This window comes from Myotis brandtii, unplaced genomic scaffold, assembly GCF_000412655.1.
Source record: "Myotis brandtii unplaced genomic scaffold, ASM41265v1 scaffold90, whole genome shotgun sequence".
Classification (NCBI taxonomy): Eukaryota; Metazoa; Chordata; class Mammalia; order Chiroptera; family Vespertilionidae; genus Myotis; species Myotis brandtii.
The window spans coordinates 262,711-279,558 of record NW_005371694.1 but is presented as its reverse complement, the minus strand read 5'-3'; the positions used below and the strand labels follow the sequence as shown (position 1 = coordinate 279,558).

The following is a 16,848-nucleotide window of genomic DNA, read 5'->3' as shown; positions in this document are numbered from 1 at the left end:
TGTTGCGGTCCTGCTGGCTGAAGCCCGGCTGGCTGAAAGCAGGTTTCTGGGGTTTTGTTTAGCTTCTATATTTGTAACAATGTTTCTTAAACTGCAAGTTCAGAGGCCGGCAAGGTAGGCGGGGAAAGTTGGCTTTCTCCGTCACTGAAGCAAGCAAGCCTCCTGTTCGCTTCAAGCTGCCTGGCTGCCGGCCGCCATCTTGGTTGGCAGTTAATTTGCATATCGCCCTGATTAGCCAATGGGAAGGGTAGCGGAGGTACGGCTAATTACCATGTTTCTCTATTATTAGATAGGATAGATGTTTTCTAGTATGTCACCAGTTTTCTTTTGGTGGTTTCTTTGGGTATTATAATATGCATGTGTGAATTATTAGAGACTGTTCCTATTAACATTTTACCACTCCAGGTGACATATAGAAATCACTTCTATTCAGGTTTTTTTACTTTGCCAATTTAAAAATTATAATTGTCTTGTTCCTGTACATTGAATACATCAGATGATCACATTAAAATTCATAAGGAGAACATTATTTGTTTTATCTTCTTTCTTTCGAAAGTTACAAACAAACCTCCTTCAGTTATCATTTCTTCCTAGTTTTGAGAACTTCTTTTAGCCATTCTTTAAAATTTCGACTGCTGATTTGTCTTAGAGTTTTTGTTTGAGAATGTCTGTTTCCCTTTAATTCTTGATGAATATTTCCACTGAGTATAGAATTTGAGATTGACTGTTGTTTGCTTTCAGAATTTAAAATGTTATACTACTTTCCTGGCCTTTGTAATTTCTATTGAGAAATATGTAATTTCTCTTAGTAGCTTTCAAAAATGTTTTCTTTGTCTATAGTTTCACAACTTTGATTTAATGCATCTTGGCTTTCTTTGGATGTCATTGTATATATCCTTTTTGGGATTTGCTTAGCTTCTTGAATCTGTAGGTTTATGCCTGTTGCCAAAATTTGGTAGTTAGCCTTTATTTTTTCAAGCATTTTTTAAGACACATACTCTTTCTGTTTTCCTGTTGGGACTTCAGTGACACAAATGTCAGATCTTTTGTTAATATTCTATAGATGTCTGTGCTTTACTAATTTTTCCAGTCTATTTGTTTTTTTTGTTCAGATTGGTTAAGTTTTATTTACTTGTCTTCAAGTTTAGTGATTTTTTTGTCTGTTACCTTCAATCTACTATTGAGCCCACCTAGTGAGCTTTTTACTTTAGTTATTATATTTTTCAATTCTCCAATTCCTTGTTTGGCTTTTATATCTTCTACTAGAGGCCTGTTGCACGAAGAGATTCGTGCAATAGGCCTTCCCTTCTCCTGGCTGCTGGCACAGGTTTTCCTCCAGCACCCGGGACCCAGGCCTTCGCTCCGGCCGGAGCCGCCTTCAGTCTTCTGTCTTCGCTGCTCCAGCTCGCCTTCAGTCTTCCCTCCGCCGCTTGGAGCCTATGTATGCAAATTAACCGCCATCTTTGTTGGTGGTTAATTTGCATATTGTACTGATTAGCTAATCGACCGTAGTGAAGGTATGGTCAATTACCATGTTTGTCTATTATTAGATAGGATTACTTGCTGATGTTAAAGAATATTTATAATTGTTTGTTGACATATTTTTATGATGATTGCTTTAAAATCCAGGTCACTTTTTTTCAACATTTGAATCATCTCAGTGTTGCCATATATGTACTGTCTTTTTTTATTCAGTATGTGAGTAATTAAAAAAAAATTATATCCTGGACATTTGGGCTATTATGAGAACCTGTACCCTACCAGTATGTAAGTCTTAATTTTAGCAAGTAGTCTTGCTAAAGATTCTGGCCCACTTTTGTAGGCTGTGGTTTCAATGATAACTTACTTTCAGAGCCTTTCCAGTGTTATTCTGATTTTCTTAGTGTACTACCTGAAAAGCCACTCTGAAAACCTAGGATTCATGATAATAGTTTACTCCTCAAATCTTTTGCATATTAATTTAGTCACCTAAATGTGTGGATTGGTTCTACCCAGGACTTTTCATGCAGACTTAAAGATTTTTTTTTTTCTCCAGTTCTCTCCAAGATCCTCCTACTTTTACTTTACTCTCTTACTGGGGTAGAGTGGTACACTGCCTTACCCTGCTGGATAGGAGTGGAATTCTTGACTTGGTCCCCACATGGTTTTTATTGACAATATACCATTGGAGGAGGGGATTGCCACCTCAGACTACCTGCTACTGCTAGCTAAGGGGCAAAATCCCAGAATTCCATTTATTTTTTGATAATATAATGTGATAAGAGAAATCTTAAGTCAGAGTAACTCAAGCCAAAAGGAATTGATTGGCGTTTTGACTAAAAAGTTTAGGGTTATAGAGTATATTTGCTTTAAGCATGATTGGATTTAGACGATCTATTTGTGTCCTTAGTGATCATTTTCTCTTAAGTCTCATCTTTGCTTCTTTTTGGGTTAGCTTTGTTTTCTGGCTATGTGTGGTAAGAAAAGTACTCTTCATCAATAGCTTTAGATTTTTATTATCTTTGCAACCGGTATTCTCTGGAGGCCTTGTCTATCAATCCCTGAAAAAGAGATCTAAATGGGCCTACTTTAGTCAAAGCATGACTACTTCTAAACAAATCACTGAATTAGAGGAGTAGATGTTCTGGCTGACATGCAGCTTATGCTTAATTTTGTGGCAGAAATGGTGGGGAAGCAAGGCAATTTCTTTTAAAGCAAGTCTATTTTAAAAAGTAATAAATTTTTCTTTGGCCAGTGTGACTCAGTTGATTGAGTGTCCTCCCATGTACTGAGAAGTCACTGGTTGGATTCCCGCTCAGGGTACATGCCAAGGTTGTGGCCTTGATCCCCAGTAGGGGGTTTACAGGAGACAGCCAATCAGCGTTTCTCTCTCATTGATGTTTCTATCTCCCTATCCCTTCCTCTCTCTCTAAAATCAATAGAAACATAAAAAAACAAAACAAAAAAGAAAGAAAAAAAATTTTAAGTAATGACTTTATGTTTTCTTTTTTTAATGGTTTTTTGTTGTTGATAGTATTACAGATATCTCCCATACCCTCCCTTTTCCCCCTTTACCCAATCCCTGCCCCACCCCAGGCCTTCACCACACTGTTATCTGTGTCCATGAGCTACGCATATATGCATATATGTTCTTTGGTTACTCTCTTCTTGTGCCCCTCACCCCCCCTGAGATCTGTCAGTCTGTTCCATGTATTCATGCCCCTGGACCTATTTTGTTTGTCAGTTTCTTTTTCTTCATTAAATTCCACATATAAATGAGGTCATTTGGTATTTGTCTTTGTCTGGCTTATTTCACTTAGCGTAATAATCTCCAGGTCCATCTATGCTGTCACAAAGGGTAGGAGATTATTCTTTTTTACAGGCAGATAGTATTCCATGGTTTAAATGTATCACAGCTTTTTAAATCCACTCATCTACTAATGGGCACTAGGTCTTTTTCCAGATCTTAGCTATTGTAAATAATGCTGCTCTGAACATAGGGATGCATATATTCTTTCTGATTGGTTTTTCAGGATTTTTAAGATATATTCCCAGAAGTGGGATCGCTGGGTCCAAAGACAGTTCCATTTTTAACCATTTGTATGCCATACGCATCTATAGACGCAAGCGATAGACCTTTTTAAATTAAATTCAAAATATCATGGCAGTTAACTGGTTAATTTTTTTGAGGAAACTCCATACTGTTTTCCACAGTGGCTGCACCAGTCTGCATTTCCACAGTCAGTGTACCAGGGTTCCCTTATCTCCACATCCTCACCTGCACTTGTTTGTTGATTTATTGATAGAGCCATTCTGGCAGGTGTGAAGTGATACCTCATTGTAGCTTTAATTTGCATCTCTCAGATGATTAGTGGCATTGAGCATTTTTTCATATATTTGTTGGCCATCTGTGTATCCTCTTTGGAGAAGTGTCTATTCAGGTCCTTTGCCCATTTTTTCATTGGATTTTTTGTCTTCTTGCTGTTGAGTTCTTTATACATTTTTCCACTCTAACCTTTATTATTTTCTTCTACTTCCTCTGGGCTTTTCTTGTTGTTCCCTTTCTAATTCTTTTCGTTGTAGGATTAGATTGTTTATTTGAGCTTTTTCCTGTTTTTTGACGTAGACCTGTAATGCTACAGTACTTCCCTGTCAGGACTGCTTTCATTATGTCCCATAGATTTTGAGTTGTTGTATGTTCATTTTCATTTGTTTCTGGGAAGTTTTTTTATTTCTTTCTTGATCTCATTGGTAACCCATTCATTGTTTTAATAACATGCTATTTAGGCTCCCTGTTTGTTTAATGTATTGGAGTTTGTTTGTTTTTAGTAGATTTCTAGTTTCATGCCACTGTGATTTGAGCAGATGCTTGATATGATTTCAGTCTTGAATATGTTAAGACTTACTTTGTGTACTAACACGTGGTCTATCTTTGAGTATATTCCATGTATATTCTGCCCCTTTGGGATGAAATGTTCTGTGTATATCAGTTAAAGCCATCAGATCTAGTGTGTCTGTTTCCTTGTTGATTTTTTGGTCTAGATCTATCCAGTGATGTCAGTGGGGGTGTTAAAAGTTCTGTACTATGACTGTATTGCTATCTATCTTTCCCATAAAGTCCACCAAGAGTTTTTTAAATATATCTTTGTGCTTCTATATTGGGTTCATATATGTTTACAAGGGTTATATTTTCTTGTTGGATCAATCCCTTTTAGTATTATGTAGTGGCCTTCTTTGTCTCTTTTTATAGCTTTTGTTTTGAAGTTTATTTTGTAAGATATGACTATTGCTACCCCCCGCTTTTGTTTGTTTGTTTGTTTCCATTTGCATGGAATATATTTTTCCATCCCTTCACTTTCAGTCTGTGTGAATCTTGTAGACAGTATTTACATCGATCAGCTGCCTCCTGCACATCTCCCACTGGGGATGTGCCCGCAACCCAGGTACATGCCCTTGACCGGAATCGAACCTGGGACCTTTCAGTCCGCAGGCCGACGCTCTATCCACCGAGCCAAACCGGTTTCGGCATATGTCTTGTATTCTTATCCATTCAGCTCCCCTTTGGCTTTTGATTGGAGCATTTAATCCATTTACATTTATGGTTATTATTGATAGGTAGTTATTGATTGCCTTCTTTTTTCTTGCAGATGAGCAAACAGGTACAGAAGGGATAATATTCTTGGGTTGCATGGCTAATGATAAAGAGCTGGTGTTAGAACTGGCTTCTTGCTTTCTGATTGAGAACATTCTCCCCTGAGACACAAAAGATTGGATTAGGGCAAAGTTAGAGAGTAAGAAGAACCATGTCCTGCCAATATCCCTGCTTTAAGGCACATAGGATTCTTTAATTAATGTAAATCTTAATTAGGTCAAGATGTAATTCAAGTATAGAGAAATGGATACTACAAAGATCCTAAGAAGGCACCCTTGAGTAAAAAGACACTAAACCTGGAATCAGGAAACTAGTCTGCTAAAAGTCACTGACTTTTCTTTGTGACCTTAGGCAAGTTGCTTAGCTGCTTTCAGCCTGTTTTCCTCAAAACTAAAATCAAGGGAGTTAGGCTACATAATCTTTGAAGTCCCTTCTAGCTAAAACTGTATATGAATCACTGTACCCATTGAGTTTTTATGGTTTCTCTAACATTTTTCCTGGAATTTATCAGGTCAGACTGTTTTATATTTCTATCATATAGAGAAAGTAACAGCCTTTTCACTTCTTCTCTGGGAACTTGGCCAGTGAGGAGTAAACATCCTTTCCTCTCGCTCCCTAAATGAAGTACTGGGTCATAAGTGACAGACTTTTTTTTGTTTTGTTTTTTTAATCCAATCCTGTTCTCATGTTAGTGTTTTTCTTCACTGTGAGTTTGTTAAAATGTAACAAATTGAAAATGTCCATTTATGTTTTACTCTACAGATCAAAATTTTATTTTATAAAGTAAAAATAGGTGTACTTAACCAATACATATTAACACATTTGTGTATTTGAAATACTTGACTGGTACATAATGTGTAGTCTCATACCTTGCAGTAGAACTGTATTGATTCAAAATAACCTAGTTAAATAGCAAATAGACTGTAGATTATAAGATATCATTATGTTTTTACATTTGCCAAAATTGAAATAAAACGAAAGTTACTTTAGTTTATTTTAAATAATATATTTTCCTCCTTATTGAACAGGCAGTGTATGTTCATTGCTAAGAAGAAAAATTGAGAAAATAAGAATATGTTTGAAGAACAAAATGAAAGTTTCTTTTAATTCTCGTACCCGGAGATAGTTATTGTTAATATTTTAATCTCTTTTCTTCCCAGTCTTACCCACCCATTTTTGCTTTAAACATATTTTGAAATAAAACTGTATGAACATAACAGCATATGTAGGGCTGGACAGTCTCCTGTGGAATAATAAAGAGCATAAATAAGAGAAACCTTTCCTAGTTCTCTAGACTGTTTGCAATTCTTTTGTTATGAATCCTGAACTTTCACTTTCAATATAAGTTGGTTTAAAGCCCTCTTATTTGTAAGCTTTATGAGGGAGTCTGTTTCTTCCCAGCACAGTGTCTTGCACATAATATTTATTAATTTAAAATGTATTTAATTGGCCAATCTATATAGTAATCAATTTGTAATTGTTTTCTTGTGTTATATACCTAGAATTACAATTAGTGGGTGAAAGGGAAACTTCTTAAGTTTCTTTTAACATACCTTTAATTTATATAAAGGCTTTGGCTTACAGCAGGATTGTTGTCAATTTAAGAGGTAAAAATAGTTCAGTCTCTTTCACAATATTTCTTTAATGTAAATTAACATAAATGATTAGTGAATTGGCTAATGATATAAGTATAATATGGACTCTGGGTTAGTTCATCTGTAATTTTTCCCAGAATGTTAATATTTTGAAGCAAATTTTGTATTTTTGTTTATTTGTTTTTTGTTTGGATAATTTTAGAGAAAATCTTAGCAATATATGAAGACATTAAGATAAAAGCTGAAAATCCTATAGAAATTTGATAGTTGGTTGTCATTGTTGTGATTAAAAGTATTCTGTTCACCTAATTGGCTTTCACTTATAGATAAAATGCCTTTTGTTGTTATATCCATCTGGAAAATTCTCATCCATTTATTCATTCATGTACCGCTTCTCCCCATTTTCTTCCTACCCCACCCTCTGCCCTCACTCCCCACCCACTGTCCTCATCCATAGGTGCACGATTTTTGTCCAGTTTCTTCCCGCATCTCCCATTCCCCTTTCCCCGCCAAGAATAGTCAGTCCATTCCCTTTCTATGTCCCTGATTCATTATAATCACCAGTTCATTCTGTACATCAGATTATTTATTCACTTGATTCTTAGATTCACTTGTTGATAGATGCATGTTTGTTGTTCACAATTTGTATCTTTACCTTTTTCTTCTTCCTCTTCTTAAAGGATACCTTTCAGCATTTCGTATAATACTGGTTTAGTGGTGATGAACTCCTTTAGCTTTTCCTTATCTGTGAAGCTCTTTATCTGACCTTCAATTCTGAATGATAGCTTTGCTGGATAAAGTATTCTTGGTTGTAGGTTCTTGGTATTCAGCACTTTGAATATTTCTTGCCATTCCCTTCTGGCCTGCAAAGTTTCTGTTGAGAAATCAGCTGACAGTCGTATGGGTATTCCCTTGTAGGTAACTGAGTTTCTTTCTCTTGCTGCTTTTAAGATTCTCTCTTTGTCTTTTGCTCTTGGCATTTTAATTATGATGTGTCTTGGTGTGGTCCTCTTTGGATTCCTTTTGTTTGGGGTTCTCTGCGCTTCTTGGACCTGTAAGTCCATTTCTTTCACCAGGTGGGGGAAGTTTTCTGCCATTATTTCTTCAAATAGGTTTTCAATATCTTGCTGTCTCTCATCTTCTGGCACCCCTATTATTCTGATGTTGGTACGCTTGAAGCTGTCCCAGAGGCTCCTTACACTATCTTCGTATTTTCGGATTCTTTTTTCATTTTGCTTTTCCGGTTGGGTGTTTTTTGCTTCTTCGCATTTCAGATCTTTGGCTTGATTCTTGCGCTCCTCTGGTCTGCTATTGGGTGTAATATTCTTTATTTCCGACTGTGTATGCTTAATTTCTAGTTGTTTCTTTATCATAGCATCGAGGGTCTCATTAGTTTTCGTGAAGCTCTCCAAAAGTTTATTGCAAGCCCTCAAAATTGCGTTTTTTAGCTCTATATCCTCCATTTCTGTCATGTTTTTTTGTCTCCGCATTTTTTATGCTTCACCCCCTAACCCCCTAGTGGTCTTTGTGCGCAGTCTTGTTCTAGTTGAGCCTTGATTGTTGTAGTTAATACTAGAGGGACCAGGCCGACAGGCCAACTGGCTGTGAGAATCAGCTGTGTCTGCAGCAGTGGGAAAACTTCTGTCCTCTGGAGAGGCGCTAATCTAGCCTTTGCCTGAGGCTATCTGGCAAATGGCTCTGCGCAGGGCTTGGGCGGGGCGGGCTCAACAGGGCGGGCGGAGGGAGTGGTTATGGCCCCTCTCAGTCCCGTTCCCAGAGGCTCTGCTTCTCAGAACCCCCGGAACCGCTGCAAACCTCGGAGGGAAAGCTGCCTTCCAACTGATGCCAGACACTCCCGCTTCTCCCGTTTGGGTCCGAGTCCCCAGCGATTCGCCCGTATCTGGAGCTCAGAGTCTGAGACTCCCCCCTGACCGAAAACGACAACCGCGCTCTCAGCCACCAGCCCGCTTTGCGCGCGCACCTCCGCACCTGAGTTTTTTCCACACTGCGCCTCCTCTGAGCCTCGGTGTGCTGTTATTTTTCCTTCTAGTTGAAGAGTCTCTCCTCAGCCAGCCTTCCTGTGGTTCTGGGAGATGTCCGTTCCGTCTTTTAGTTGTATTTTTGAAGTGGTTGTTTGCGGCAGCAGTCTGCGGTGTTTACCTATGCCGCCATCTTGGTCTCTCCTCCCCATTTTCTTTATTCTCTCATTCTTGAGCTCTTACTAGATGGAGATGGATCTTAGGTTTTCTCATTTTACCTTCCATGCTTTTAAATTTTGCACATCTCTGTGTGATGAGGTTGGAGTACTTTTCTCACTTGTCTATCTGCCAGTGTACTAATTCTTTATCTTGGTCTATTCTGCTATTTAACCTATCTACTGAATTAAATTTTTTTGTTTTGTTAATCCTCCCCCGAGGATATTTTTCCATTGATTTTTTTTAGAGAGAGTGGAAGGGAGAGCGAGAGACAGAGAGAAACATTGATGTGAGAGAGACACATCAATTGGTTGCCTTCTGCACTTGCCCCCCGCTCGGGCCAGGGATTGAGCCTGCAACCAAGGTATGTGCCCTTGACCAGTTTGCAGGCTGATGCATTATCCACTGAACAAACTGGCTAGGGCTTAATTTATTTTGATTTCTTTTAAATCCATCTCTCTGGTTCATACTTATTGAGGTCTCTCTTCCTTGTATTTATTTAGCCTACTTGAATTCTACTTAGCAAAAATTTATTTAGATTGTTCTATAAACCCTGAGGGTATTAATTCCACTAATGGTTTTTTTGCGTTTGTATTTGATCCGTCTGATTAAATTACTGACTGCATTAAGGATATGGATGATATAAAAATTACAGTACATTACAGTGGATAGGACTAATCATGAAAAACGTGAAATATTTTTTCAACAGGTATTCATTTTATCTTCCATTCTTTTTATGATTATGAATTTAGGTTGATAGTGAAAGGAATATTACATAAGAAGCATGGTAAAAGAATGTAAACAGCACAGTGTTTAATTAGAATGGAGTGGCTAAACTTGTGGTTTCAGAGATAAAAGGTATAAGAATTATGTGTTTCTTTTATATATATACTAGAGGCCCAGTGCACAAAAATTTGTGCACTCAGGGGGATCCCTCAGCCTTGCCTGTGCCCTCTCACAGTCTGGAACCCCTCTGGGGATGTCCATCTGCTGGCTTAGGCCCACTCCCTGGGGAATTGGGCCTAAGCTGGCAGTCAGACATCCCCCTGGCAGCCCAGGAGCCCTCGGGGATGTCCATTTGCCAGCGGGGAGCAGGCCTAAGCTGCAGTCGGACATCCTTAGCGCTGCTGAGAAGGCAGGAGAGGCAACCCAAGCCTCCTGCTTGCTCCAGCTCTGTGGCTGCTGTCATCTTAGGTTAATTTGCATACTCGCTCCTGATTGGCTGGTGGGTGTGGTTGGTGGGCGTGGCTTGAGCGCAGCAGAGGGACGGTTTATTTGCATGTTTCTCTTTTATTATATAGGATAATTGGTATAAAAGTTTAGTGCTTAAGATATATTTAGGATTGGTGCTTTTGTATCTCAACTCTGTACTTTCTGAGCATATTAAAGAATTTTAAAGGGAGTTTGTCATTGGATCTAACTTTGTTTTAAAAAAAAGTTGAAAAAGGTATCTACTATTTACTTTTAGAGAAGGGATGAAATTTTAGTGTAGGAAAGAGTTGTGAATGGTGGATGAAAGTGTTAAGCTTATAAACATAAATTAACATAATGTAGATGATGTAGACAGTTACTACTACCTGTAATAGAACCTATTCCGACAAAAATGATCACTGAAGATTTTCACAGGCTAAACAGCTATTTACATTCCTTTGGCTAAATCATCTTTCTTTTGTCAAGAATATTATTTCATTGCCTCGTACTGATTCCTGGCATTTCCAATACAATATTTTTTTAGGATAGAGACGTAATTGAATAGATGGAATATCTCATTTCAGTTGTTCTAGATACAAGAAAGTTACATTTTCCAATAACTTTCACTGTAATTAAAAGTTTTAGGAAAGTAGTAATAGAAAGTACTATAACTTTCCTTATCTGTCCTCACAAGGCCTTTTTTTTTTTTTTCATCTTAAATTACTGATTATATTCTGTGTATCAACCTGCTCCTTTCCAATAGGTGTTTGAGCCATATCACAACAAAAGGTGGGAGTAAAAATAAAGTTACTAAAAATTCAGGTCTATGAAAAGGAACAGGGAAAGCAACATGCTAACTACATGTGGTTCATAGCTAATTCTAGCTAATATAGTTGCTAAGATTGAATATCAGTTTTGCCCTTAAGGTTCTTGGAGTATGCGTTCTCTTTATCAGACATAGGAAAGCATGACTTCCTTAGTAGTGACAGATTTTCATGAATTCTAAAAGAATATTAAATAGTATAATAGGAAAACCATTAACAAAACAGCACTACCGTGTCAAGCATAAGCCCTGTTCTCAAATTGCTCATAGTTTGTGGGGTGGTCAGATAAGAAAATGAATAATAGTTTAAATTGTATTCATACTATCAGAGCATCTTGGAGAGATATTTAATCTAAATTCTAAGAAAGGTCATAAGCAGGAAATTCTTCCTCAGGAAGAATTGTGGTGAACTTGGACAAAGTAAAAGTTAATTGGCAGTTGAATAAAAAAAAGGTAGTGAATCCCAAAGATATAGCGTGCATACTAGCTGAACCAAGAGAGATTGTCTTTATCAGTGAACTTCTATAATTTGATTGGAATTTAGGAAACAAACAGAAAGGAAATGAGAGTTGAAGTAGGCAAGGGCTATTCTTAACAACCTATAAATCTTAGTACCATGATTCTCAAATTAAGCAACAAAGTCTATGGGATGCCTCAGCAAACGCTCAGGTTGCTGCAGTATATTTTAATTTCTTTTAGGGAAACATAGTGACACTATTTGTTGGATACCATGTGAACTAACTGGAGTCAGTCAAGTTTCAATATTAGATTATTCTACACTCCCTTTGTAGGATGGACCAGCAAATGAAGGTGGGAATATCCAGTTTTATTTTAAGATTTGAGAAATTGTGAAGGTACCCAACAGGCAGATACGTCCTATTAATAAGTAACTATGGCTATTAAAGAATGGAATAAAAATGTAATTTTTTCTTTCAGGTGGTATCACTTCAATCAATTACTAGGTTATAAGTATTAAGTTATTTGGCACTAACTACTTAATAAATGGAATTGTTAGATGTTTCCTTTAGACTATGGGGCATAAGGAAAAAATTACTGAAACACTCAGGTCACCAGGAACCCAGAAATTTAGAGAACCCCTCTGGTTTGGTATTAATATTCAAAAACAAATTTGTGAAAGCAATTCATGTGATGTTTTCTAAGTTTATAAGGATAGAAATAAAGATATTTGGAGGAATGCAGTTACCTTGAACTTTTTCATTTTAACATTGTTTGTCTCAGTGCACTTTACCTGAAGGTAGACAGCAGAAATATGGGATTTTATTTTTTGACAGTAGTCTTATATGCTAGTGTTTTGATAACCAGCTAAAGGTGTATTCATAAACTTTGGAAACTGAATAGATAGATGATAGGACTTATATTCTAGACATTTTGGTGCAGGTAGAATATCTTTCTATATTCATATAGATAAGAATCACATTTAAGGCCAATAGATATAGATCACCAATCCCAGGAATTCTTAGTCAAAGAACCATAGAACCTGTAAATTATACATGCAAACATGTAATTTTCTTTGTTCTACTGTGGTTTTGTTTGTTTGTTTTGTTTTATTTTTTGGTTAAAGTTTGAAAGGGATTCTTGGCCCTAAAGCAGTTAGGAACAGATTTATAGATAAACTACTTTGTTTTTTGCATAGTGTGCCTATTGGCATAGGTTTTTTAGAGGTTAAGGATTAGATGTAAAAAGTATTTGCATCAAGAATTATTTAAAACATATACTTTTATTGATTTTAGAAAGGAAGGCAGAGGGAGAGAGAGAGAGAAACATCAGTGATGAGAATCATTGATTGGCTGCCTCCTGCACGCCCCCACACTGGGGATCCAGCCTGCATCCTGGGCATGTGCCGGGACTGGGAATGGAACTTTGACCTCTGAGTTCATAGGTCGATGCTCAATCACTGAGCCACACAGTCCAGGCTGCATCAAGAATTTAAATAGAACTTAATTCTTGTGATGAATTCCCAAAGAAGTTAAAGAAAATGTTTTAATTAATTAGATCTGTGGTTTAAAAGGTACATAAAGGCTGCACAGTAAAAAGTAAGTCTCTCTCTATATCCTTCACAAACAATTTCTCTTCCAAAAGGTAAACATTTTCTCTAGTTTATTTCTCAATTTTAAAACCAAGAGTATTATAGTAATGGAGTATAAAATACTGAATGATGCTAAAATATAAATTTGGTTTTTTTAGATGTAGATTATATGGGCAACCTGATTTGATTTTCAATTTAAGATAAATAACTGGTACAAGGTATTATCTTAGCTTCTGTCAAAGGACATAATTTAGGTATGTTTTATAGTGATGATGTTTTTAAAGTGGGTCAACCAAATTATCAGTTGGGATAATTAGCCATGAAATATATAAGTAGAGTTCTGAATATAGCCTTTCCAAGCCTTAATTCATTAAAAAGTTGTTAAAAGAATATAATTTTATTTTTGCCAATGTTAGTTTATTGTTCAGAGTTTTCTCATAGAAGATAAAATGGAATTTTACCTTACTATGGAACTTAATAATTTTCACTTATTAAGTGACTACAATGGGCTAAGAATTATGTGTGGAGCTTCACATAATATTTTGAATTATCACAGTATCTGAAAGGTGGCCAATATTATTATTTATATTTTTTAGACAATTAAACCAAGTTTTTGATAGGTTAAATAACATAACCAAGAATCAGAGTTTGGGCATTGGATGTATCTTGGAATCATAGAATATCGAAAATCTAAATATTTTTACACAATCTTTGTATGTAGATATGTTGTAATTATTTTAATATAAATTTGTCAGGTAATGCTACTTAGTTGAGTGAGCAGTGTTTGAACTTAGGGTTTTGTATGGTTATAATAAAGGTAAATAAGAAGTCTGTTGCTTATTAAGGAAAGAATTGAATGTAATATACTTAATAAAGGATTGCTTTATATATAGTTTATTCTTATGCTGTGCATTTTACTGAGCAGCTAACTTTCCTAAACCCTCACATATATGTTTATTTTTTTCTGTAGGGAGATTCCCGAAGTCTTCCATTTTCTGAGAACGTGAGTGCTGTTCAAAAATTAGACTTTTCAGATACAATGGTGCAACAGAAATTGGATGATATCAAGGATCGAATCAAGAGAGAAATAAGGAAAGAACTGAAAATCAAAGAAGGAGCTGAAAATCTGAGGAAAGTCACAACAGATAAAAAAAATTTGGCTTATGTGGACAACATTTTGAAAAAATCGAATAAAAAATTAGAAGAACTGCATCACAAGCTACAAGAACTAAATGCACATATTGTTGTATCAGATCCAGAAGATGTTGCAGGTATATATATATATACATATACACATGATGTCTATATGGTATAGTACTAATAAGAAATATATTATTTTAAAAAACAGGTTTTTTGATGTATACTTTTTGGCTTTTCTGAAAGTTACAGGGTCTGTATTTTCTCTTACAGTTAAGGTCTTGTTTATATTCTGTTCAGAAGTGCATTAAATTGATGAATATGAATTATTTAGTTAGAGATGAATAATTTTGCGGCCTACTCTCTTACCCTCTGTCAGTAAGATATTACTTAGAGTTATTTTCCAGTATTAATGTTTTGTATTGAGTCAGCCATATGCACTTACCTGATTCATCCTTGTGATCAGCAGCTCGAGTTTGCCAGATGACTTTTTAAAGTTAAAAATGCATTCTGTGACCAAGGGCTATTTTTATTCTTTGCAAATGTAATTAATCAAGCCTATGACCTTTGTTCTTCGTGCTTTAAGCAACTAAATTAACAACTAAACCACCGGTATATTGTTTAAAAAAGAAGAAAATTTAAAAAGCCAAATATTACTTTTTTTCTTAAATATAGAAAGTAGAAGGAAAATATAACCCATAAGTGCAACTGAAGAATATAATTTTTTAAACAGTAGAATTAACAAATGTTCATGTTGGAAATTTTTTAGTGCTACAGAAAGTAAAAATAGAAAAACTACCTCTCTCCATCCTAGCCATTCTCTCTAAAAGTAGCATTACTAACTTTGTGTTGAGTATTCTTCCAGAAAAAATATTTGTATATTTGTATCAATATTCATCCATTCATATATACATACTTTCTAAAACTTTTTACTAAAAATTATTTAATGTATATTTATCTAATAGTTTTTTTCTTTGCAAAGATGATATTTTGAGCAAGGTATTTAATCTCTATAACACTTAATTTCTTCATTTTCAAAGCAAAGGAGTGGTATATGTAGCATAGTAATATATCTAGCACTATAGAAATTTTAGAAGAAACAGTGATCAGGTAATAAGAAATAACAGATATAAGTATAATGAAATTTAATTAGGAATATAATAAATTTGACTAAGAAGCTCAAATGACCAATCTCAAAAGTTGCATAAAGTACTTCTGATATTAGTGTATTTGACAGAACTTGTTTTAATGCCTCAATTTCAACATGTGGGACTTACCATAGGGATTTCATTTGGAGAACTCTATATAGAGATTTCAACCTTGTAAGAATAATTGAATCTTGAAAATGAAAGAAATCATAGAGAAACAAGCCTTCTTATTTTAAAGCTTAAATAATCCCAAAGATGTGAATCACAAAGCTAGCTAAAAAGAACTCATTAACTCCTCAGCTAGTAGTCTCTTACCCCCCCATTCAATAATTACATTATAAATGGAAATTTGTATTAGGAAAATGCTTTTTTTAGCAATGTTATATAAACTTTGAAATAGCCTGTTCTGTTGGAACTCTGCTGAGCTCTACATTTTTTGCCCATTACTTCTTTAGGAGAGGTCTAAAATAAGAAACAGCGCTGGAGTTTTAAACTCTGTTTATTTAGAGAAAACATTTTCCTCCTCACAGAATACCCATAACTACCTTGTAATTGGAATACAGAAGAGTTTTTGCCACACAAAAGTCCGGTTTCCCCAGTCCTTTAAACATTTTTTAACTTTACTGAAGTATAAATTATATATGATAAAATGCACATATTTCAAGTTTATGATTTGATGAGCTTTAACAAATGTATATACCCGGGTAACCTTCACTACAACCAGTGATTCTGAACCTTTCCATCACTTCAATGGTTCTCTTGTATACATGCATCTCAATCAATCTCCAATCCCCATCTCTGGTTTAAGCAACCACTGGTCTACCTTTTATCACTTTAGATTAAATTTGTCTTTCCTAGAGTTTCATATAAGGAAATGATCTTTAAGTCTTAACTATCAAATATCTTTTCTCCCTTAAAGCCAATTTGGATATCCCTGTGAAACCTTCCCTGACTTTCTCTGATTTTCTTTTCTGTTCTGCTTTGTCCATTCATTATTGTATTATGTTATACTAGAGGCCCGGTGCACAAAAGTTTGTGCACTCAGGGGGGTCCCTCAGCCCGGCCTATGCCCTCTTGCAGTCTGGGACCCCTCGGAGGATGTCCACCTGCTGGCTTAGGCCTGCTCCCTGGGAGATTGGGCCTAAGATGGTAGTCAGAAATCCCTCTGGCAGCCCGGCAGCCCTCGGGGGATGTCCACTTGCCAGCAGGGAGCAGGCCTAAGCTGCAGTCGGACATCCTTAGCACTGCTGAGGAGGCTGGAGAGGCTCAAACCACCACCACTGTACTGGCAGCCATCAGCCTGGCTTGTGGCTGACCAGAGCTCCCCCTGTGGGAGCACACTGACCACCAGGGGGCAGCTCCTGCATTGAGCGTCTGTCCCCTGGTGGTCAGTGTGTGTCATAGTGACCAGTCATTCCCAGTCGTTCTGCTGTTAGGGTCAGTTTGCATATTACCCTTTTATTATATAGGATAGAGGCCTGGTGCATGGGTAGGGGCCGACTGGTTTGCCCTGAAGGGTGTCCCGAATTAGGGTGGGGGGCCCGCTGGGGTGCCTGGCCAGCCTGGGTGAGGGGCTGATGG

General features: G+C 36.5%; 1 protein-coding gene across 6 annotated transcripts in view; it reads left to right on the top strand.

Moving 5' to 3' along the window:
• PKN2 (protein kinase N2) overlaps positions 1 to 16,848 on the top strand; it is a 157,442-nt gene that overhangs the window by 45,904 nt on the left and 94,690 nt on the right. For 3 of the 6 annotated variants that reach the window (XM_005885314.2, XM_014532603.1, XM_014532607.1), the window contains exon 2: positions 13,953 to 14,253. In XM_005885314.2, the coding sequence (XP_005885376.1) occupies positions 13,953 to 14,253 (301 nt within the window). Of the gene's footprint in view, positions 1 to 11,712; positions 11,818 to 13,952; positions 14,254 to 16,848 lie in introns of those variants that run through there. The other 3 variants (XM_014532604.1, XM_014532605.1, XM_014532606.1) reach the window with 3 other exon arrangements.